Below are 25,424 nucleotides of genomic sequence, written 5' to 3'. Positions count from 1 at the left end.
CTGAGAGCAGAAATGCACGGCGCTGACTAGCGGCTCCGCTAGCTAACGCATCGGGCAGGGCGAAGGGCTCGCCTGGCTGCCTGACTGTCTGGCTGCTCGATCGGCCGCCGAGCTCTTTGTGTTTTCCCCGTTTCTCTCCTTGTAGCTCGTTCCTCCGGCTCTCGTGCGCGTCCGCTTCCTCCAGTCCCTCGGGGAGCGCGAGGGGACGAGCCGAGAGATGCGACGCGCCGGAGGGGAGGCGTGAACGGCGGCGGCGGCGGCGGGGAACCCGGAGAGGGGATCCCTGAGCGGGGAGCGGCCGCTTTACGTCTAAGGTAAGCAGCCCATTGTTCCCGTGCCGGGCCGCGGACGTCCCCGCTCTCCCTGGCCGGCTGGCCCTAAACCCCGCAGCGCGCACCCCCACACATAGACCAGCAGCACGATGCCCGACTTTTCTACATTTCGCCCACCCGCAGTGCATAAGGCGGTTATCTACTTTGCGGGTATGAACGCGAACAGTCCGCCGGCCCCCAGACTATCCTCTGAATAAGGAACTGAGCACAATGGTGGGACACGGGGCGTCGGTGCCCCCTCCCCAGTGTCTGGGGAATACCGGGACTGGTTTCGCCATAGACGGGACCAGGATCTGTCAGGCAGACAGAGTCATGTTAAATACCAGGAAAGATAACTGGGTTATAATGAAAAACACATACCTGCCATTTGTCACAGCTAGTAAGACGACGATGGTGATGGTGATGCTTAACTAGCGGTCTCATAGACCTATTGTACTTAAATACGGACTCGCCTGTATATCTTTCGGTCATGTAGTTATTAATAAACGTATTATACGTTCATAGTAGTTGTAGTAGGTTGCAAATAATGGTAAATTGCATCTATCTTGTCAAGTGTAATCAACTTGCCTTGCAGCTAAACTTTTAGGAGACGTTATGTCAGTAACTTCTGTGACCATAGTAAATGTGAATTTGACACTTTATCAAACAGCAGTGTTTCATCAGATTACTTTTTTATGGGCTGTCATTTGTTGTTCGTATTTGACAAATTCCGTCAGTTATATTTTCCTTGGTATGTTTAGACTTCAGTAAAATTGTCTGTGTTCATCTGCTATATTGACTGTTTTGGTTATTTATTAAGCTTTGAACAGGTACTGACTTTGCTGACCTTTGACCTTTTGACACCACCCTTCCGCCCAGCAGAGAGACGTGAAATCTGCCCAGGCTGCTACGTAGCCTTTCGTGGCGTAGATCTTAGGTATTCTTTCAGGATGCTTCCTCGCCACCGGGACACCGTTGCCGCTGGCAACTCAGTCGACACGCATGTCCCTCTTCTGTTTTCCAGTCAGCGGGCTGGTCTGGATACATGTGCCGCAGCCTCTGACGAGATGTGACAGGATGCTGCACCATCACTGCAGAAGGAACCCTGAGCTGCAGGAGGAGCTGCAGATTCAGGCCGCGGTTGCCGCCGGCGATGTCCACATCGTACGCAAGATGCTGGAGCAGGGCTACTCCCCCAACATCCGGGACGCCAATGGCTGGACGTTACTCCACTTCTCGGCCGCCAGGGGCAAGGAGCGATGCGTCCGCGTCTTTCTGGAGCACGGAGGTTGGCAGCCTCGTTTGCATGTCAGAGACAGACATACGTTTATGCTCATTCGTTTGGCAGCAGATTTTGTCCAGAGGGATGTACGAGTGAGGCAGGTAATACATCACAAGCGCACAGCTGTCAAGGAGGCAGCTCTGGTGCCGGAGCTCCGAGGCTGAGCTTCTAGTGAAGGAGAAATCTGAGTCCTCCTGTTAGTGGCCCGGACACATCCGTCCTGGACAGGAGGTACCAACAAACCACACAGGCGATTTAAACCAGTATTTGGTCAGATTCCTGCACAGCATGTTAAATTAGAGGGTATTAGCTGTAACAGAACTGGCTGGTTTTACATAACGTTATTCGAACTAGTTCAGGTTTTTGACAATTGGCTTGCTTTGTCTTGGAAAAGAATCTCGTCTAAAGACAAAGCAGTACAGAAATCGACTCATGGTGTTAGCAGCACGGTTTGTAAAACTGCCTGGGGAAGACAAATTAAAGTAATACTGTAATTAGTACTCGATAAAATTACGTATTGTGTTAAATGAGCCATTGTTTGCTTCCAGGATTTGTTTTGTTTGGCGTTTTGGTGCAGTGCCTAATTTTGAATGGCAGAGGGCGCTGTTTGCCTAGGTTTACAGGACGTCTGATAGACTTGCGGAGAGTCACGCGTGTTGGACGAAAAATGTAAATCTTGTTAATTTATTTAGCACATTTACTTATTAAGTAATTACAACTTTTATTAGGTATTTCCATTGTGCTTATATAAACTTCTTGGCGGATTTAAATATAGTCATTCATAGACTGTATCCTATCAAGTACTGTTCGACTATACCTGCATCCGAGGTCCTGTAAGAGCTTTAAGAAAGTTTATGGAGAGATGTCCGAAGCAGACATAGCAGACATATTTTGCCACGTGTGCAGCATGCTGCAAGAACCAAAACACACCGAGTGTGCTGCTGCTACAGAGGTTTAGTTAAATGTGTGTGATATTGTATATTACGTTATACAGTATATTTGGCCTTTCCCCTATAATGATCGAGATCTGTCCAGATTGACTTATGTCCTGAATTCCGGAATGGATCCTGGACGTAAGTTGATGGGCACCTGCATTTGTTTTTACTAGATGAGGATGGTTTGGGATAATTCACTTCTGAATTGTTATGTTTACTGTCATAAAAAGTTGGTCGCTTAAGGGAATAGTGTGGGTTTTAGTGGACGTCCGAGGGTCCTCACTCTTCCTGTAATGGAGAGTCCATGCCAAGGTGTTTGTGGGACGCGAAATCCCATAAATGAAAAGACACGCATGTGCTCATCCATTAATTACAGGGCCCTGGAGCCCCCGGCCTGGCATTAGACCGACTTCCAGTCCAGCGTCTCCCGGGCTGCCCACGTGTTGTTTCTCGCGAGATTAATGATTAATTGTGCGTGAAATCCTTTCCTGCTAATTAAGAGGGCGGGATTAACCTCCTGACCCCAGTCACACACTGATGCTTGACTGACGTTAATAATAATTCATTTTGACCCGGATCCTCGCTAATGGACCTCCTTATCCCCACCTCCATCCAGCCGACCCCACGGTGAAGGACCTGATCGGTGGCTTCACCGCGCTGCACTACGCCGCCATGCACGGCCGCGCGCGCATCGCTCGCCTCATGCTCGAGTCGGAGCACCGCAGCGACATCATCAACGCCAAGAGCAATGACGGCTGGACTCCGCTGCACGTGGCTGCGCATTACGGCCGTGACTCGTTCGTCCGGCTGCTGCTGGAGTTCAAAGCGGCCGTGGACCCCCTGAGTGACAAGGGCACCACGCCGTTGCAGCTGGCCATCATCCGCGAACGCTCCAGCTGCGTGCGCATTCTGTTGGACCACAACGCCAACATCGACATCCAGAATGGCTTCCTGCTGCGCTACGCCGTCATCAAGGGCAACCACTCGTACTGCCGCATGTTCCTGCAGCGCGGCGCCGACACCAACCTGGGCCGGTTGGAGGACGGCCAGACGCCGCTGCACCTCTCCGCGCTCCGCGACGACGTACTGTGTGCGCAGATGCTCTATGCCTATGGTGCCGACACCAACACCCGCAACTACGAGGGCCAGACCCCCGTCGCCGTGTCCGTCAGCATGTCCGGCACCTCTCGGCCCTGCCTCGACTTTCTACAGGAAGTCACCCGTAGGTTTCCCGGCCCGTCTGTCGCTCGATATTCGTGTTGAATTCGCCCGTTTATTTATCGTTGCCTCCGAACTCCACGTTTGATGATTTAAGGTTCGGTCTGTAGGATCGTCTTTGGGGAGTCACACTCTTTGTTGAGGCAGATAAGATATTTATCACCCCCCCCCTCCCCCAGTCCTACAAAACACAGTGTGTACAGAAGGGGAAATGCTGTTCCCTCAAACAGAAGAGATAAACAGAGGTCAAGTTACTCTTAAAGGCTAGCAGTGTGCGAAGGTAAGCTGAGGCTGGCCAGAGGGGGTGTGGGGGCACACGGTGGGGGAAAGGACTGATGATTTGGCGGGCGCAGTCGGACTCTCCCTCCCCTCACTGCACTTTGATATGGAGATATCAAAGGGACGGTTCTCAGAGCCGTGAGCTCGGGTTCCGCCCGGCCCTTCGTTCACACGGCACCTGCTTATGCAGGGAGAAGGCAGCTCCTGTTAGTGCCAGTTTGTCTTATACCCGAACCGGTCCTCCTGCCCCTGGCAGCGGGGGAGGCAGCCAGCGTGAATGGCGTGTTTGCTTGGACTTCTATAAAGACCGGGAATAAATGGAGTTGTTAAAGTGACAGAAGGCAGAGGCTCGCAGAGAGCAGCAGCTGTACCTTTGTTGTGGTTTTCCCAGCTGGGCTGGTTCCTGAGCGCATCCCGTAAGTCGCAGAGCAGAAGACTGCTTTGCCTCTCCGCATATATAAACCGTGAGCCCACAGATGCCGGGAGAAGATGGGTTTGTGTACTTCAATGACTCAGTTTTCCCAATTAAGGGCCTAAAACCACTGATAAAGTGTAATCGCCGGCCTTCATGTTTAGAGGTCGGCCCCAGACTTCCGACAGCCTTAACTTTGCTTAATGGCATTTATTATTAATATTTTTGGTATTGTGATATTGAAAGTGTTCTGAGGATAAGGAACCTAATCATTATTTCATGTTGTCTATCTTAATGTGAGAGAAGTTTTACGTGATTTTATTTATTTTTTGTTTCCCCAGCAACATGTCCCGAGCTTAGCCATGTTTACGTCGGCAGGTTTCCTCATGCCGACGGGACAGCTGGCTGAAATCTAGTGAAACTTTCTTTTTAAAATGAACTTCCTAAACACATGGGGAAAGCGTCACTGACAGTCGTCTGTCTGTCGGTTTTGCGGCGTTCCCGTTTGCTCTTGATTCGTTTTGTGACGCCTGACATTAAGCGTGTCGCTGTTTGCGTTCACAGGACAGCCCCGCTGCCTGCAGGACTTGTGCAGGATAAAAATCCGCCACTGCATAGGCCTTCAGAACCTGAGGCTCCTGGAGGACCTGCCCATCGCCAAGGTGATGAAAGACTATCTCAAGCACAAGCTGGACGGCCTCTAATCGTAGCCCCACGCCCCGACGCCACGGCCCTGCTCCTCCGGCTGCAGACTATGCAAAAGCTTTTTCCTTTTTTTTTTTACGCGAGAGCTCAAAGCACAGGTACAATGTTTTTATATAACCTCATGTCTTAGCTTTTAAATCCATAATTACTGGAGGATTACCTGTCTTAGGTGTCACAACAAGGCCTACCTTTCCCGCGATCTGTCGAGGCGCAGTTATTTAGACAGAGTGAAAGTTCAGCGATTTGTGAAGGCAGGTAATGGAACTGCTGATTTTTATTTTAAAAAAAAAGCAAGAAAATTAACCAGCTGGCAGAGTGTTGCTGAGTTGTTGCATTTTGGTGGGGAGAAAATCTAGCGCATGACATTTGTGTTTAATAACAGCAACTTCTGCGTTTTTTTTGTTTTTTGTTTTTTAACTTCATCGGCTTGGAATGGTGAGATGGTTGCATCCTAATCGCCAGCAGTGATGCTTTTCTAAAATATTTTTCACACAACAATTTGAAGGACTCCCTCCCGCCTGCCTACGATTCACACAGACAGGTCAAGGTGTAGCTCAGAACTCTCACTATGGAGCTCGGCCCTTAGTAAAATGTGTCCCACACTTCGCAAGTGTGCCGTCTCAGATTTCGACTAACTTTAGTATATTTCCCTTTAGTATATGTATGAAGTTACTTAAATTAAAATAGTATTTTATGAACGTGTTGTTCCATGTGGAGGCCCATATGAAGTGTGTTTGTCCCCCCCCCCCCCCATGCTACCACTCAACATCAATCATGCCAGTCAGTGGTTCCCCAGTGGTCCTCAGCCTCTCTGGGTAGCAGAACTGGTGGTGGGTCATAGAGGGCAGGGTCAGTCCAGAGGAAACTGGAGCGGTCTGTGGCTGTTTACCTGGTGGGGTGACGGGCTGCTGGGCTGCCGTGTTCAGCGGGGCGCACTCATCCTTGTCAAGGTCAGAGGACAGCTAGTGAAGCATCGTGGTCTGGGAGCCTGTTAAATGGGTCTCTGCCTCTCGGTCACGAAGCCCTTTGGCCCAAAACATCAAAGCTGCCAGTGGAAATTTCAAATAAAATCAGACTAAGAGACTAGTGCAAGCAAGAGGTCGTCTTAATTAGGTAGAAAATTTACTTTGAATTTAACACACTACCAGTTACTGTGCAAATTCTTGTTTTGTGTATATTGCCCTTGGATTAAGTTAGGACGGGTAACAAAGCTCTCAATTTATTACAGAACTCACCGTGAAATTTGCCGAAAGCGTTCATGGGCTGGAGAAAAAAAGGTCTTTGTGTACACATTTCAGAGTTTAGTTCCGATGTACAGATAGCAGTCATACTCAGATTAAATGTAAATATGTACAGCAGATATTTTTTTTACGGTAATTTAAAGGGTATGATATAAAATTGTATGGAAATCTGTCGAGTCTCGTGCTTTGTTTCTCGTGGTTCTTGTAGCGTCTCCCTGAGTCTGAGGTCTTTTAAGGTGATAGGTGTTATTTCCCAAACTGAGTGGAGTGCTTTGGTCTCTGACGTAGCCCCGATAAAGATGCCGATGTGAGGTGTATCCCCCTGGTGACTTCTCCCAATCGATTAAACGTTTCTGTATTCCAAACAGATATTTTGTCAGAGAACATATTAGTGATTTGATACATGATCTGAATTGATTATTATATCATGATTATTATTGGTATTATTATTATTTTTCTTGCCTAAGATGTTTTGCAGCAATCTGGGAAGGTAAATATTTCATATAGCCTTGGGTTTTCTGAAGGGTCCGTGTTAGGAAGTATGTGTACAGGGAAGCCATTTTGTGTTTTGCCCCACTAGCGTAAATAGTAGATTAGCATCTGCTAAACATGGTGTTTATGTTGCTTTGTTCTTACAAATTTTTGTTTGGGGTGCAGGAAGTATCCAAAAATCAGTTTAAATATAACATTGAGATTATAAATGTGATTGGGCAGTATTGTTCAAGCCAACATAGCTGGTTTATGCATAGATCTTATATTATCAAGACCCACAATTAAAATATCCTGAAGATCTTGTAATGTTGATATAGACTTGTTTTCCTATCAACAATGTTAATATAAACAAATCGCTTAAAAATCTTGTATTTTTAAGGTATTAATAAAATGTAATTAAACACAAGTAAGTTTGGCCTTTACTAGTGGACATCCAGGTGAGCCATTTCCTGCTTTCACTGCCTCTAATCAAATACAGTCAGTTCTTTTTTTTTTTTTTCAAAAAAAAATCCATATTATTTCTCTATTAAGTCTAAACTTTATGGTCATAAGTCATGTCATGATTTTATGAAAATCATTATCAAAATCATATAATTATTAATAATAAAAAAACCCTGAGTTAGTAGTTTGGAATCCCTGCAATTCAAAATGCCGTATTTCTGTGTCTGCCTATTTAATTTATATTTTAATAATAAAGATGTGACATTCACTGTCCAAATGTGGCAGACATTCTTCAGCTGAAGATATATGAATTGGTGGCTTTTTGTTTTTAAATTTTGTATTTTTTATTTTTTTTTTTAGGTTATCAGTGTTCTGCCAACACAAATTTGCCTTCTTGTGTTTCCAAAGTCTTCCAAACTTGTTTTTCGAAAGACGTTTAAAAACGTTGTTTGTTGTTTGCAGATTTGTAAAGATGTGTGAATAAAAACTAAATGTACAAAGCTTGCAGTATTTCGCCTTTTTCCTACAGCAAAGGTAAGCATTATAAAATCTTTATATTTACATATATACACATATATATATATATTTTTTTAATTATATGTGTGTATATCTTTTTTTTTCTTACCATGAAGCAAACCAAATTTATTACCAGGTGTCTCACTGTCATTCATTTGCAAGTGTGTTTTTTTTCATCAGTTCAAAAATACTGGGAATTGTGTTTTTTGGGGACTTTGCAGACTTTTTACATTATGCAGAAGTGTAATGCAATATTTAATTTATGCACAATATCTGATAATTGGTATAGGTGTACAATCCAGCTGCAAACTGCAGTTCACCACAGTAAATTGTCCGTTGCATGCTTGTAAGTCAGCTTCCTTGAGTGTGTTTGTCCTGTTACTGCCGGCTTTGCCCCTCTCTGTCCAGCCCGAGTGAGCGACGGTGATCGCCCCGTTTCCATGACGGCCCTCCCAGCACGGCCAGCTCTCCCAGAGCCGGTGCTGACCTCTTACTTTCAGTTTGTGGCTTCCAGAAGTCTGCTCATATTTACTGCACTGCCATCCTTACAGCTGCATATAAATTTTGATGGAGGAACCCTGGCAAGTAGCTGATTTGGGGGCTTCTCTGTGTTTCATGTGTCCTGTATCGTTTACTCTGGGTTGAGGTCCGTTTCCCTCCCATCTGCCCGGTTCTCAGGAATGCCATCCCAAATCTGGGGGTGGGGGACGTACCCAAAGATGGTCAGGCTCTAGCTGCAGTGTCTACTTAGCATCAAAGATGGATTTGTGGATTACTTTACAAAGCACTAGGTGCTTCCATTGAGTGACTCACAGGTAACATAAGCCCATAAAACAATGCTGTTTTCTCTGCAGTCCTATGGCCTGGCCAGATGGACGGAACAATGTCACTATTGTGGTTGTGTCTGTTTGGCTGGAGAGTCCTCTGCACTTCTGAAAATACTGCTCACGTCAGGCATTCGGTGAAGCTTGGCCGGTCCCAAAGCATTTCGCTATGGGGACCAGAGGAGATTCCAGGGATGTGTGTGTTAAGGTGCCACGGTAGAACATGGCCTTTTAAACGGACGTGTTGAGTAAAAGATAATTCTCGGTTTCATCAATCCCTTTGTGATTTTTGAGGTACAAAAACTCCTGAATCCACCGTTCGACATCTATGCCAAGTGTTCTCAAACATTTTGACCAAAGGACCGCATCAGATTTTTGTTCAACATCTGAGGTCTGAAACAATTTTCAATAACAAAACAGCATCTCATGAACTTTAATGAATTAACAATAACCTTTGACATAGACGTCGATGTACAACAAAAATGGGAACACTTTAATGTTCACTGATCGTATTGACGGTCATTGAGTGGGGGATTGTGATGAGTTATGTGTGTGTGAAGTTTGGTGGTTCTATTTTGTATTTTGTACTTCATTACATTAACCATATTGATTCATAAGGTGCTTTATCGGATGGGTCCGGGTTAACTTGCCGTTTGATCTGCATGCAGGCCGTGGTTCAGACTTTGACAGCTCCAGATCTGTGCTATTAGTTAGCGTGAGTTAATTGTTTTCATGTTGTCCAATGGTAAAGTGATATCTTGATTTTCTTTTCACCCACAAATCCCAGGGAAGATAAAATACTGTTTCCCATCCACCCAACTTCAGGCTAAAAGCTGAGACACAGCCTGGATGGGATACCAGCCCAGCACAAGGCACACAGTCACACACAGTGGAGAGACATCGCTTAGGCTGATAGTACGGACTGCAGCTGTAAGCCGAAGTAGCCCAAGGAAGCACGGGAGAACATGCAAATTCCAAAGCTGCGGATTTCACCCCCTGAACCACTGAGGCACCATGCTACACAAATCTGCTTTTTGTTTTTCCTTTATATAGTTTTCCCATAAATCATGAAATTGTACTCCAAAACAATATGTCACCAAGAAGCAGCCTTACACCCAGAACCAAGGCTCCAACTGGATTTGATCTCCTTATGTTTAAACCAAAACTCTGCTTCTCTGTCCACTGGGGGTAAGGGGGCTTTAGTAAGATTAGCAGATCATATCAAATTTTCCAAGGATGGTTTTGACACACTGCTCAGCTTGGTTTTTTGAGTGGGCCAAAATTTGTAGACAAGGCATTTCATCAAATAATGTTTAATTCCCAGGCCAACGCACCTTGTTCCACTGGCAGATGTGCGGGCGCTGGAAGCCTCGCGCTGCCCGGACTGCATGCGGCTCCGCGGCCGCACCGGTGTAACAGATGGACATCCCGGGGCGGCTAGGGAAAAAGCAGCAGCGACATTACTTAACAGATAATACGTTAACTGCTAGGTAAAATAAAAGAGTACGGAGCGACGCGCAGCTGCAGGCTGTAAACAGGTTAAATCAATTAACAAAATACCAGAGTTATTTCAGACTGAGCAGGCTGTATGTCGGTCTTTTCGCGCTTAACCTTTAACATTTTTACCATCATTTCATTTATTCTAACACAACTTTTAACGTAAATGTCTATTGAAACCAATGCAATTATTTCTAATAATATTTTTTTAATGCAGTGAAAAACGCCATTATAAGTGTGTTCCCGTGTGCTGGTAGCCCGAACCCCTCCCCCGACACCGGATTCACGGTGAGCGTTTACTTTCCCGTCATAGACTCCCTGCGTGCGGCACCGCAGCAATGACGGGGGATACAAAGGCTTCGCGCTGGATGGCAGCGGCTCGGAGGCTCACAGTGCGCCGCAGACATCAAACGCAAGCCAGCTTTATCTCCGCCGTCGGTCCTCCATTGCCGCCCCGGAGCATCATTACAAGAACTGAGGAACTGGCTCGTCATCTTTTGGCTGCTGAGCACAGATGTTTGTTTTTATTTTTATATATATATATATATATATATATATATATATATATATATATATGTATGTGTGTGTGTACTTTAAAATGTACATTTACCTATAGCTACAGGGTACAATTGGCAGACTCTTGAGGATACAGCCTTTTAATTTGACCCTTTTTTCTGAGAGTGTATATATTACACTTATATGGGCAACAAGCTCTTAAAATGTATTCTTATTGTAGATTTTAAAATCCCAAAAGTTTAGAAACTCTAAATGGAACGAACAGTGAATAGGTGCCCGTAATGATAACAGGATTGTGTATTTTCCTGAGAAAAACAGCAGGACAGGTACATCCGCCTGCATCGGTGACCTTCATGTTTTATATATTATCATTGTGCCAGATCTGTAATTCACCGCCTGATTTTAAGCGTTCACAGCACGCTGTTTTAAATTACAGGTAATATCGTTGTTTAATAGAAAGACAGTCTTAATGAAAAGCAGCCATTTTTTTTAAACACGGCCATTGGGCGAGGAGAGACATCTAAGGGGAGAGTAGAGAGAGCACCGGGCACAGTGCCACTTGGGATAAATGAAAACCTTTAGGGCGGGACTGTTTGAACAGCGTGGTACGGGACCGGGTGGGAGCTGGCGCCAGACAAAGGTCTGGTTATCATAGAGAAGGTGGTGAATCCAATTAGACAGACACTTTGTTTTAGTGAACAAAAGATGGCCGTCGGTAGGAGATGCAGACACACACAGCACAAATGGGACGGAAAACAGATGTCAGGTAACCCGGAACGGGGATGGGTTTGGGCCGCCTGACACGCTTCTACTGTCAAGTGAATCATCTGCTCAGCCTCGCAAATATTTGGTACACAGAAGCCTCTTTGTGATCTTTTGTTGACGGCTGACTTTCTTATTATCCTTCAAAGTTCCGGAAGGGATCAAAGAATTTAATATCCAACGGATGGCTGAGCGTAGATGGCTGAGAGAGTAAACAAACAAATTTGGAGGAAAGGTGGAGCGGGAAACGGACGGAGGGCCCAAAGAAGCCTCGTGAATTGGGATAAACGAGGGGGAACGCTGAAGAGATCAATGGGAAGTGGAGAACATGAAAGTCGACAGATGATTCGCTAAGACCGAAAGGTGCACCTTTCACCCGATGGTGAGCTATGACGCCCTTATGCTCTGCCCCCCCCCCCAAAAGGACACCACACTACTCACGGTGCTGCTGCGTTTCCATATGTTGGTATTAAAAATATCTTAGTCCTGAATGAATATAAAATAGGACCTTGAGTAAATCACGTGTTTTGGCATGACAGCTGTCTTCCAGTGACCTTATGTGACCACACAGTCAGGCTTTTCAAATGAATCACTGCTTCTCTTTGGAAGGTTACATTGTCACATATGCAGAATTACATTGTGGAGCGTCTTTCATTATTTGAAAAGTTATATAACCAATAAAATAAAAAAAAAAAAACACATTTATTTTTCTCCATCTAGCTTGAAATCTTTTTTAAAGTTTTTATTTTATTGAACAACGTATTTTGTTTTAGTCATTTTGCCAAACCGCATGTTTTTGGACTGCAGGAGGAAACTGGAGAAGCCAGAGGAAATCCGGGCAGATACAGGCAAACAGGCGAACTCCCCACACACAGAGCAGGGGGACTCAAACCCACAGTCCTGGAGGTGTATGTCACAGGCACTACCCACTCTGGCACTAGGATAATAATAATAAATAAATCATACATTTCCTGAATATAAAATCGGCAGATTCACCCTATCAGGGTTCCCGCATGCCATCTTTTATACGATCAACTAAAACATGCTGTTTATTTATGTATTTGTTGCTATGTTGCAAATGCCAAAGGAACACAAAAGGATCTGGGAATTAGCGAACTTAGCGGCGTAAACGTCATGATATAACCATATTTACAAAAAAAAAATAAATCATACTTGTCTGCCATAACATTGCATTTAATGGCACCGATTTGCTGGGACAAAGGAGGCTCCTGTCCTCAACTCATTACACAATCTAGGGTGTATTATTAATCTGACAATTGCCTTATCTATGTGCCATGAAAGGGATTTAAATTGCTGTCTCGATTTATTTGAAAATTAACCCTTTGTTATACATTTAGGTTAGACCCTTGTTTAGGCCCTGCTTGTTCCCCTAAGACAGCACTCCTTCGCATCACATACAACAAACCCAGTTCATTAGACACTGTTTTCAGCTTGCGGACACAGTGGACCGGTCCAGACCGCACCTAGTTGAAACCAATAAGACCTTGAGGAGGAGGTAGCGTCTTGCTGGACTCTGCGTCCACATGAAAGTCTGAGCTAACAAATCCGTGTTTCATTAAAGCCAGTTTCATTAAACCAATTTCACCCACTTACTTGCAATGATAAATTTCACTGAAGGTGGACCTTTGGCAGCAGTCTGGGCAGGATGCAGTTATAAAATTCACCATCTGATTCATGGTCAGTTCCGCGGCATCTACAGAGAAGCCCCCCTTGCTGCTGGGGAGGACAGCCGACAGCTGGTCTGTATTCTGTGCTAATTATGCCTTTATTATAAGCACCTGTTATTGGACCTCATTGGGGTTTATGCCTCATTGGCCTTCCTAGTTAATGCACTCTGCAGGTCCGTGAGCCCTCGATGAATCAAACTGTGTATCTGTAATTATGTGTTCTTACTTATATTATATTGACAGGTTTCGTAATTTCATTATTGTAGAAATTCAATTTTCAAAAAAATCAGCCCTTAAACCTAATACAGCTTAATTTTCTGTTCCCTCGGAGCTCCTAATTAATTTGCCATGATTGAGCAAATAGCTGCCTTTATATTCAAGTTTTGCACAAATTATACGTCGTCAAACAAAAATGAATAATACTTGCCATTTATCATCCCGTGAGACTGAGATCCATGTCTTGCAGATGACTCCGACAGGGATTGGGTTTATGTTACAAAAACATTGCCTATGTCTGTAGGCAAAACGTGTCCAGTTCGTGTCCATGCTCGTATTGAAAATGGTGAATAGGAAAGTTACAGGATGTGAAACGATTTCATCAGTTTGTGTTGCTGATAAAGAAAAGAATGGACCCCTTGCAATGAATTACCCTAATATATATCATCCTAAAACACTGTGTTTATTCAGAAGGCATTTACTATGAGTTTTGAAAGCATAATTTTTGTATACCAATAAATTATATCTTATAAATCGCAAATTCTATTTCCACTGCAATTTTGTGAATTAGGCCTATTTCCTTTTTGACTCCCCCCACATTAGGCACCCCCAGCTCGTACGAGATGGGACCCCCCATTGGGCACCCCCAGCTCATACGGGATGGGACCCCCCCTAATCTACTGTATATACCGACCATTATAATGGTCTGTATAAAGATTAAGGATGCTTTGTACTGCATTATGAAGTTATCCTTAGAGCATTATAGCTGAGAGCTTCATAAAGCAGTCATAATGCATAATTAAGATCTCGGCAGGAACTTAAACCAGCAGGAAGACATTAGAAAAAAAGAGGGATTTTCAATTATTACTCTGCGTGTTCAGCAAATTCCATATTTCAAATATTATATTTTGGGGAAAACACATCAGTGTAAATAATACACAGATTTAACCGCTGACGGAATAAATTATTCCTGGGGAATAGGCTAACATGTGAACAGCCACCGGAGATGTGAGTTTAACGCTGGTGATGTATGCCATTCTCAGCCTTGCTCTCACAGCTCACCTGCCAGACAACAAGCTGTGCTCCAGTGACAGCTGGCCTACAACGTGATTATCACGAGGTTATTCATCAAGTGCGACAGAAATCAAAGGATTCAGCCAGGAAGGGCCAATTACAAAACCACTACGTCTCCGATGCATCGTCTTACACATGGAATTGCTGAACAGGGCAAAGAAACAAAACCTTGTTGATTCTGGTTGGCAATGGAAATGCTCTTTTCACAGGAAGTAAATATCAGTTTTTGGCCATGACGCATGAATTATTACTATTATTATTATTCTGACACGTGTACTTCAGTTTATCTCCGTTTCCAGTTTTTTTTTTCTTCATTTTAAGACAAAACACTATTGTTCTTGCCGCCTGTCTTCATACCGCGTGCTCATGAATACCTTTTGTTGTCTGTGGGATGAAACGTGACGTGCACATGCCGTGATGTTCCAAGTGGTGTGGCACCATCTTCTCGTGCATTGATTTTCAGACATGCCCGATGCTTCTTTATTTTCCAGCTCTGGTGACGGAGCTCGACATGCTCCCCAGGAAGGTGTTTCAGAGGTTAGCTTATATCTCTGCGGTCACTGTGATGTTCTGAAATACACCTGTTTTTCTAAAGACACTAAACTTTTCACAACTTTTTCCTTGTTGCGTTTATTTCTAAGGTGCATTCTTGAAAACGCCATTTAATTAAAATGGTGAAGGAGGCAGCAGACAATTTCTGGGTGAAAGTATGATTTTGCAAAGGCTCACAATCGATGTCTCTGGTGGGGCCCTTCTGATAGAGCCTCTAAGTAGCAATGGATGATTCTGAGATTCTGGACTTGTGGTGAGTGGGAATCATCAGCTGGTAACTCCACAGTACCTGGTTATGTCACCCAGCCTTGGGTTTGAACCCTTGACTTCTCCTATTACTGCCCTTTGCCATGATACTTAACCTAAACTGCTTCAGTAAAATGCTTGAATAGAGAAGATGGCTGAAAGCACTTGGAGCCCAGAAGCCTTGGGTGATATTTTTCCATGATGCTCCTGGATGTTTCTTCTATGGAGATGTTCCTCCACACCAGAAGACCTTTCTACGCATCCCTACCCAGAAGTATCAGCTTTTTAATTTCACCTCTGCTTCTGCTTTCAGTTGCTGTGGCTAGAGATTTTGGGCCCCATGATAGCATATTTTATTGGGCCCCCAACCACGATTATTCTGATAAAGTTACAACATCTTTAGGGCCCCTGTCATTCGTTATCATCCTAACTACCCCCCCACCCCCCCCCCCCCCTTTATGGCGCCCCTGGCTGTGTGTCAAGGATGTCAGGTGCTATAATTCTAGATCTTTTGCAGAAACACTAGATTTTATTCCTGGAAAACTGGGGACCACTGTCTGCATGACACCGCCTGAAATGTTCCGTTTTAATTTGCCTTGCTGTGATGCTGGCTGCTGGAGGATCATTCGATACGGAACCTCGCCGATGTCTGAATCGCAGGCCGCTGTGAGAAAGTCCACATTCTTCACGGTAAAAAGATCCATGCCTACCCCAGACCAAGTCGACCAAGGCCGAAGCAGGATGAGGTTTCAGCCTCGTCTTTGTTTGCTGGGCACCGCAGGTGCTGCACTTTGAGACAAAGTCCCTAATGTCGCTCGCTCAGAACTCAGCCTTCCTCAGTTTTCTTCAGCTACACCTGCTCTGCCCCGTGTGCATGTGAGAGATGCCATTCGTAGTGTTTTTGACCCATTTCCATGGTAACGATGGTTCATAATGTTTTTGATCAGTTTCCATGGTAACGACTGAGTGGTGCTATGAGTCGTTTCCTTGGTAATGACTATTTCATCTCAGTAGACCGATGGGCCATTAAATCTCAGTGGGCGTGAGGTTCAGCAGGTTAGGGCCTTGTGCTTGTCAGCAAGAAGGTCAATGGTTCAAATCCCGTCCTCAGTAGAATAGTCACATGCCTGTTGGACCCTTGTGTAAGGCTCCTAAGCCCCTGCAGGGTCCCAGGGGTACTGCAGAAACAGCTGATCTGGCTCTCAGGGCCTGAGCTTCACATTCACGTGTGTATATGTACAGAGCTCACAGAAAGTCTCGCGACGCTTGCTTAATTCCTTAAACATGTTGTGAATTTATCAGCTTTATAACAAAAATACTTTATTCATATGTTTACAAAAATATATAGAATAAACCAGTAGTTTTAAGTAAAACATTCATTTCAAGTAGCAATACACTGAAACTCAAATTATAATTCTAAATGAGCTGTTCTGAGTTGTTCCTTGACAAGCGGTCTTATTGGGTGCTTTTTAATTAGTGACACCTTTGCGATAACGTAAATCACCAAAGATTTGTGTTTAGTATCCCTTCGGGAGCCAATGACTGCAACTGAAATTAATAGCAAAATGGCAAGAAGAGAACTGAGTCAGTCAAAAATATTATCATACTTAATAAAAAGAAAATGTCTGTATGGGAGAAATGTGCTTGTCAATGGGCTATTGTTATGAAACCATTACATTTGCAACATTTTTACTAAATTACTAAATTAAACACTGTCCATTGCTGCACCTAGTCTCCTTGTGGTATTTTGTACTGTCTGTATTATATTGTATTGTTTTTTGCACATATGTGTACCACATACAGCTGAAAAGTTGTTTTATGTACAGTTTTCACTTGTTTAGCGTCCTGCACTGCAATTGGGGAACTCTGGACCCAAGACTTTCACCAACTAGTTCACTCATTCAAGTGACGTGACAACAGAAGTGATGCGAATTTGATGTTTGATCTGAAGGTCCCTCGACTTGCTGCGAGCACAGTATGTGTGCGTATGCCTCAAAGGAGAGAAAGACAGGATACGTGAAAAGAAGTATTACAAACAGATGTACTATAAACAGCCAATAAAGCATCATTTCATTTTGTTTCATTTTATCTGTGGCAATCTCTCTTTACTCTTCCAGGCCTGTTCTTGTGAACAAGAAGACTAGAGCTCCTGGAATCTTTTGTCCACACTAGAGTAAGTTGCCATTTACGAATTCTGCCAACTAAACACATCTCTCTCTTGGGAGCCGCACGTTTAACCACGATATCCCACCATCTCAAAGGCTGTTTCTCTTCTTGTACCTGACATCCCAGCGGAGGACTGTTGAACCGAAAGTATAAATTTGATCCGTTGTTGTTGATAGGCTCTACTGCCTATTGGTCATTCTAACGTGCATGTCACAAACATTTTGTGACAGTCATGTTGACGGCCGTGGCAGTGACCTGTTATTGCCATAGCAACCCACATCACATCACACTGGCAGCTATAGCCAACCAATAAAACAACACATATTTTTACATTTGTTCTTGATGACATCACAGCTGTAAATGCTCCAGCCATTAGTGGCATTTCAGCAGATCTTGGAATAACGTGTCTGTTTATACAAGCCCATCTGTGGCTGAAAGTAATGACTCTACGCATGTGAAAATACTGACATCACTTCATATCCCTGAAGCCTCCACACTGTATCTAAACACAGTTTATGCACCACTTGAAATATATACAGTAAGATCATTCTCAGTTTTGCACACTGGTGCCAAATGTTTTGGGCATCCCTTATCCTGGCAAATTACTTCACATTTTGCTTTTGTTGACAAACTTTTAATATTTAGCTTGGTCTCCCAGCTGTTTGTTTAACCCCTGGTGGCTAAAAAAAATTGCACAAAAATACCCAGTTAGCAGCAGTTCTTAGCAACCTTTGAAAAATTGCAGTGTCATAGTTTGCAAGAGGGTTACTGCAGAACATATTAATGCCCATTATTTACATCATCCGTTATTTAAATCATTCTGTGAATTTGCACTGGAGGATTGTTGGATTCCGGTGTTATTGTTATTATTGTTTTCAACTAATGACGTGCATCACCAGTGTTCTGCACTAATCCAGTGTGTTTTGTCTCAGTGGCACGTCTTAGGGAACCTTAGATCCTAGGTATAGAATATAGAGATATTTTATAGAAAGGCCAGTTTGTGAAAAATAAGCTGTGGTGAGTGTGATTTCTGCACGATCCCCCTAGTATTAATTTACTGGAAAAGGCAAAAATGTTCTAGAGCCCTCATGTTCTTTTCTGGTTTGTTCCATGATTAACTGCTAATTACTGCGCTAATTATTATCAATACAAAAAAATATAGTCGTCACCCCATGGCATCATAGTTTTTGATTTTGGCTAATTGTGGATGTAATTCACATAATATTTCATTAGTTATAAATTGTGTATCCCAAAGCCATGACCTGCAGGGTCCAGATTAAAGAGGGCAGTGTCTTTAGACCAAGAGCAGTTTGCGTACTTTTGGGGTTTTGTTGATTTTGCCAATGGCTGTGCCATCAGGGCCATGTCCTGTTTTGTGGGGCAGAAGGTGGCATTTGCCCTGCAGACATCTAGACCTTGCGGATTACAGCGTGCCCATGGACGCCTTTGGCGCGGCTTTCCCGTCAGCATGGCGACACAGACCATTGCCGCGCCAACAGACCGTAGCTGGACCCGGTGTTTTAGCGGGTACCTAAGAAATGAAGCATCAGCTTCATGGCAACATTTTGCCAACATCCGTCTCCCGTCAAAACCTCACCGGCAACTTCAGCACCATAACTCTGGCGCTCACCTGTCAAAGGAATCCGCGAAAACGATATGGAAACACCAGGTGAGGCTGGCATGTCTCAGGGCCTCCAGATCCCCTTATTAAAAATGTCAAAAGCAGGGTTGGGTTTCATCAAAAAAAAGTTGCCTCTTCATGTCGATTCTTTTCCCCTTTTAATAATGACAGTATTACTGCGGCGAAGTGGGGAGCCTATTCCTTACACTCAGGAGAATAATAGCCTAACATGATTACAACCATACCATCCTAGTGGCCACAACGTGGCCGATGTTACGCATGTTAAGTGCTTCGTTAAACAAAAGCTGACATTGATGTTGCCATTGAAAGCACTCGAGTTTTCCCGGTACCCCCCCCCCCCCCGGGCCGCTAGCTAGCAGTCCACACAGGGCAAAAGGGGGAATGTAAACATTGTTGGGTCATTCAATCCCCTACATTAGAGCCCTGCTTCTGACGGGGGCCCGACATCGCATGACAATGTGACCACATTCCGCCGGCCCTCGATGGGACGCTGATACGCGTATCCACTGATACACAATCCCGCGGAGCGCCTTTCTCCCTAACAATCGGCCACTGTCACAACTGGCCACGCCGCAGTGAGCCCACCGTCTAAGAGAGGGAGAAATAATAAAATAATGTATAAAACTCACTCCGCTCCGAGCTCTTCTGCACCCAGCTGAACGCGGTGCACTGCAGGCCCTCAGGCCCTCCTCTGCCCTGTTCGCCCTCATCCTGGGGACGTTTACCTTGTTCGCCCCAAGTGTTCTGTACGAACATATTTCGGTTGGTTTCCCTTGAAAAACTTACTGTTTACTGTTGTATATGTAGATGCCACTCAAATCCATAGGTCTTCAGATTCTGTGGAAAAATCAATGCAAGAATGGAGAGCTAATCAGCTTGTGTACCTTGCAAGAAGTCTCTTTTGGTAAATATTTTCCTTGTCTTTACAGGGTCTAGAAGGTTGTGTAGTTCTCAGTGCTCCAAAGCCATGGGCGCTTTCTCAGCGTTAAATTAATGGGTGTTTGTTCTGGAACCGAATCTCACATATTCACAACATGATGTAACGTTCCCCAACAGTACCAACAGTTCTCCCGGTCTTTCTGAGAACCGTATCTTGACATATCTGCCAGTGTTCATGGTAAAACTGCTCCATCAATGTGTGAAGAGAAATATATTTTACACTCTTGTAGAATTAGAAACAAGAGTCTGAGCCACTTAACTGGACGTCTAGGTATGAGTCATCTTTTGTTAGAGAGTTGGGGCGCTTTTCCACTGCACAAAGTACGGTACTTTCGGTACGGTACTTTCGGTACTTTCGCTTTTCCATTGACTTCCGGTCGAGTACCAGTACCGAAAGTTCGAGTACCGATCGTGCCGAACCACCTGGGGTACACCTTTGGTACTTCGGTACTTTGGGGTGGGACACAAACGTATTTGCTGGAGATTGGTTATGCAAATAGTCTGCCGCTGAAACACAAAATACACACAGTGAACAGCGAGGAACGAAATAAAAAGCGGTAGACACAAAAATATAAAAAAGTAAAACGGAAGGATGGACAAACGATGAAACACAGGCATTAATCGCCATATGGTCGAATAAACAGATTCAGCGGGATTTAGGTGGCACGATTCGAAATAAAAAAGTTTTTGCCATTCCGGGCAATTCAGTTTCCCTATGTGTCCCCTGTCGCGCGCTGATTTGTACACGGTTTCGCTGTTGTTTTCATGTCTTTTTACGAAGCACTTGAGGTAAACAAGCCATATATTTTAAAACATCACATGCCTTAATAAATTAAATTATTTAATTCGCTGGATAGAGATATTTCTTGATGAAAACGGTATAGTATTGCTTATAAGACTATATTATGCGTGACGATCTACTGTATTTACATGTAATAATGTACCTGAGTGATTTTCAGACATCTCGCATACATCTTTGCCTAAATATTAGGAGAAACATTATTTCCTGACATCCAGGATATTTGGTTCCCCCCTGTTAAAACAGGTATACAGCAACTCCGGGCCTCGGTACTAATAACAATACTGTATTCACATGTAATAATGTACCTGAGTGATTTCACATACCTCTGCTTTAATATTAGGGGAAACATTATTTCCTGATAGACAGGAGAAACATAGGGAAACTGAATTAACCGTAATACCAAGAAGAAATGTGGAACACGCGAAACACCGAACAATTACAATGGCGCTTGAAAATAAAAAAAACATAATTAAATAATTTGTTTGCTTTCAAAGGACTGAATTAGGGTACATAGGGTACCAGCCAGCATGTTGGCGATCCTCCGGAAAGATGTCTTCCCCGTGATTCGGCTACTTTACATCACCGAATCTTCAGATTCACGATTATGTTGAAGTGCGGGAAACCGTAAGCATTTAACGTTGGGGGAGAAAGTAGACAAGGTGAGTGTCATGCCCAGTGAAAGGGAAAAACCAGCCGGCACAGACCCCGTGATGACTGGTCCCACGGGCGAGCCGCTCTCCTTCTACGCTGCCCCCGACCCGTTTTGCAAATCGCTCTGATCTCGGGCACAAAGCCGCCTCTCACTCCCTCACAATGTAAACAACCGTCTCGATATTGTCTGAATTGGGTAGAAATACCGGGATGAGGATCTCAGCGCGACATCAAAGGCGAGGCCCTTGGAGCTGTCAGCTGCGCGGATATGGGGCTCTGACAGGAGAGCAGATCGTGAGCCCAGATAGAGGCACGGTAAAGCGCCTCATTCATTCATTCATTCATTCCTGCCTGCCTCCCGCAAGCACTTTCTACCTGCTGCCTCTAGAGATTGGTCGTGCCTTCGCTCTTTTGTAATGGAAGTCAAAAATCTTTTTTTATTTAATTCAATTAATACACAAATAGGAAATATTTTTATTTTCAGGATGGATAGGGGTTTACTGAAGGTTCCAATTTTAATAAAAATGAATAAGAACACACTAGGACTATGTAAACTAATTTGTGCAAATCCACCTATCCATCTATATATTTGGGGGGGGGGGGGGGGGGTGAAGAACTGTTTAGGGGAGCTAAAGCAAAAACTACTGTGAACATTGGAATTCTACATCCATCCTCCAACATCTACCCGGAATGCCCCCCCCCCCCCAACAAACACACAGTACTTCACTGGTACATTATTTGTAGGGGCATGTCTTTACTGTCCATATCCAAATCTACACCCTTGTGTGCAGGGTCATTATTATTATTATTATTATTATTATTATTGTTATTATTAATTATACTTAATTGTGGTGCACCATCTAATCTGGCTCTACTGCTCTTCCACATAATTTATTTTTCCTTTTTTTGATACTGTAACAGAATATTGCGGTCTGAAGTTTTGTTCTACCCTTGCTGCATGTTTTGAAACAAGGGAGAGGCTTCTTCATTCCCATGAGGGGCTGAAAAGGGCCTTTGTTCTTGCCCTGAACACCTGGAGGGAGTTATCTCTGGCGGGTCAGCCCGTTCCCCGGGCCCTGGCGCGCTGCAGCTGTGCCACAGTAGGATAAACGTGCCTGGGTGAGCAGAGGGGTCCCGGGTCTCTGTGTGTGCCTGACCAGCGGCCATGTGACCAGTTTGGGCTCTTAATTCGTAACCGTGCAAGCAGCTGGACCCAGCTTTCCTCGGTTCTCTGAAGTCGCTCTCTTCAGGTCTTCCGACCGCTAGCAAACGTGCGTCGAGCTGACAGCTTTCACAACTTAGTTTAAACAGGGATATAGATCTGGCAAGCTATGGGGAAACTTTAAAACGAAATGCCCATTGGTGCAAATGCTTTTCTACTGATCAAAATGTAGTTTAATCTACTGATTAAATTACATTTCAAAAGTGTCCAAGCGGCATGATACCTCAGTTTTAGTTCAGCTATACGTTCTTGTAGATGATATGCAATTATACATTATTTTCTCAACTCTTTAGCATTACATTGTCATGTTGTTATCAACAGAATAGGCCTATATACTGTCTTTTTCATGGACACACACCTAGGTTTTGCATTTGCACAAAGCATAGCATTTTAGATTTAATGCAAGTGTTTTATACTAAGTTTATACAGCCTATCATGCATCTATTTTTTTTTTAAACTATATTTTGGTATGAGTTTCATTCAGTATCCATTAGGTACAACTCATCTTTATTCACATCAGTTTTTATAAATATAGGCTATTTTATTATTTTTTTATCTCTTTAAATGTGAAAAGCAGTATTAACTGTTGTTATTCTAGTTATGCTTACAGGAAAAGATTCTGCCAAGGTTTGTAGTTGTCATGACATGAAGGACGAAGGACTCGACGCCAGGCATCAGGAGAACAAAAGGGGCTTTATTATCAAAACAGGAGCAGGGAGACAAACAGGACTGCGAGGGGTCAAAATGGGAAGGCTGGCACTGGGAAGGGCACAAGCAACAGGAGGACTGATGTTAATGACTGGACTGGGGGACACCGGGCTGGAAAGCACTTATATACAGGACTAACAAGAGAGTGATATGATTCAGATGTTGCCGTCTATCACATTAGGATCGGGAATTATGAACAGGACACAGCTGGAAAGAAAAAACGAGGATTCTAGAGGACCAGCAGTGACCCCTGTTGGTCATACAGGGATGGAAAGGAGGTTTAGTGACAGAGTCCCCCCCCCCAAAGTGTGCACCACCACAACCTGGCTGGGACAGATGGGAGCAAAGACAGGACAGGGTCAGGAACTGGGCAGAAGGGATAGAGACCAAACCTCAATGGCACTGAGAAAACAAACGACATGGTGCAGGACCAGACTAGTTACATGGGGTAAAACTGACTGCAGAGCGGACACCAGGCAAGACACGAGGGACAGAGCACAGAACAGGGCACACCACATGACCAGGGGCACAGAAACGGCAGTAGTTACACCAGGGACCAGAAGGGCAGCAAGCGGGACAACCACCACCACCAGGACAGGACAGACAAGCACAGAGGCAACAGAGACAGGGCTGGGGGGCCTAAGGAGACAGCAGGGCCGAGCATGAGTGCACCACATGTCCCCTCCCCTCTGCAGGAGAGCAGCCCTGGTGGTCAGCATTGCATGAGCAGGAGTCTGGGAAGCTAAGCTGGCACAGACGGTGTGCCCCCATCTCCTCCCCCTGGAAGACGGAGACTCAGCCAGCCCTTCATCTGGGTCCCACCCGATACCGGTGGCCGCCGTGGGACCTGGGACTGGATTGACCTAAGCCTTTGGCTGAGGCAGGGACTCACGGAGCAGGATTCAAGGCAAAGCCAGAGGGTCCCACTCTAAGTCCTTCAAAAGAACATCTTCCAGATCAATCCCATCCGGCCTGGCAGCAGCCCTGGAGTCAAGTGTTAGGCCAGCGGAGGTCGTGGAGTCAGGTGGCAGTGGAGTTGGGCATCGGGCTGGCAGGGGCCGGCAAAGGAATTTGGGCAGCAGTGAGAAGGCCACCCAAATGATGAAGGGAGATGAGGTGGGGGCCGGCAGGACACCACCAGACGAGCCAGGTACTGACAGGACATCATTAGGTGAGCAGGGGGCAGCTGGGGAACCTGGAGATGAACAAGGCGCAACCAGGGCACCTGGAGTGACCACTGATATTCCCTGCAGGATGTTAGATGAAGCAGAACAGGCCGAGCAGCCCAGAACTGTGTTTCTGACTGGGGGTGTGGTCTCACCTGGGTCCGTTTTGGGCAGCATGGATGCCACGAGGCCAGTTGCGGGTGATGTGGCCTCTCTTGGGTTGGGAGCCTGGGACTTGGGTGGAGCGGACCTCTTTGGGCCAGGTGCCTGGAACGCAGGCGGAGCGGCCCTCTCTGGGCCGGGAGCCTGGAACATGGGTGGAACGGTCCTCTCTGGGCTGAGAGCCCGGAATGGAGGTTCTGGAGGCACAGCAGAGGCAAGGATGGCCCTCAGGGGTGCAGTAGAGGTGAAGACAGGCTCTGGAAGTTCAGCAGAGGTGAGGACAGCCTCTGGGGGTGCAGCAGAGGTGAAGACAGGAGGAGCGGGCCCCAGTGGGCTAGACTCTGAAGGCTTAGGATGAGTGGTGGCCTCTTCCGGGCCAGGCTCTGGAGGATCAGGCAGAGCGGATCCTTGTGGGCTAGACTCTAGATGTTCGGGAAGAGTGGTGGCCTCTTCGAGGAGACTTGGGTGTGGTAGCGGCTTCTCGTTGCCAGCATCAGCTCGGACCTGGCTTCCTCCAGTCTTCTCTTCCAGCACCGTAACTCTGGTTGGTAATAGCGGGACAATCCACACGGCGGGAAGCTTTGCTAGCTCGTTGGGATCGTCAACCTCCTCTGGATCACTGTCTCTAATTGGGTCTATTAGTGGATTGTCCATGAACCATCGAGGTGAGCAGGCTCAAGAAGGTTTGGGCTAAGGAAGGAGGCTGGGTGCAGGGAAGGTGGTGCAGGCAGATTTGCAGAGCATAGGGGGCTTCGGGAA

General features: G+C 45.2%; 2 protein-coding genes across 6 annotated transcripts in view; one reads left to right on the top strand and one right to left on the bottom strand.

The window, feature by feature from the left end:
- The first annotated feature begins 180 nt into the window (after positions 1-180).
- On the top strand, positions 181-7,816 carry asb7 (ankyrin repeat and SOCS box containing 7). 3 transcript variants are annotated; one of them, XM_023814130.2, is made up of 5 exons: positions 205-314; positions 1,132-1,248; positions 1,336-1,599; positions 3,145-3,750; positions 5,002-7,816. In XM_023814130.2, exons 3-5 carry the CDS (start codon positions 1,389-1,391, stop codon positions 5,139-5,141), a joined length of 957 nt encoding a protein of 318 aa, XP_023669898.1. In that variant the 5' UTR covers positions 205-314; positions 1,132-1,248; positions 1,336-1,388; the 3' UTR covers positions 5,142-7,816. The 3 variants fall into 3 exon arrangements, with proteins under 3 accessions (XP_023669896.1, XP_023669898.1, XP_023669897.1); XM_023814129.2 differs by having other exon boundaries at positions 235-314; positions 1,191-1,248; XM_023814128.2 differs by lacking the exon at positions 1,132-1,248 and having other exon boundaries at positions 181-314.
- A 16,341-nt stretch (positions 7,817-24,157) lies between these two features.
- The window catches only part of LOC111844961 (uncharacterized), a 4,848-nt gene continuing 3,581 nt past the window's right edge, over positions 24,158-25,424 (bottom strand). For 2 of the 3 annotated variants that reach the window (XM_072717910.1, XM_023813916.2), the window contains exon 2: positions 24,158-25,424. This exon is cut by the window's right edge. In XM_072717910.1, the coding sequence (XP_072574011.1) occupies positions 24,240-25,319 (1,080 nt within the window). In that variant the 5' untranslated portion in view covers positions 25,320-25,424 and the 3' untranslated portion in view covers positions 24,158-24,239. The other variant, XM_023813918.2, reaches the window with a different exon arrangement.

Source organism: Paramormyrops kingsleyae, chromosome 11 (assembly GCF_048594095.1).
Source record: "Paramormyrops kingsleyae isolate MSU_618 chromosome 11, PKINGS_0.4, whole genome shotgun sequence".
Taxonomy (NCBI): Eukaryota; Metazoa; Chordata; class Actinopteri; order Osteoglossiformes; family Mormyridae; genus Paramormyrops; species Paramormyrops kingsleyae.
Note: the sequence above shows the minus strand (reverse complement) of the source record. Positions and strands in the feature narration are given on the sequence as shown.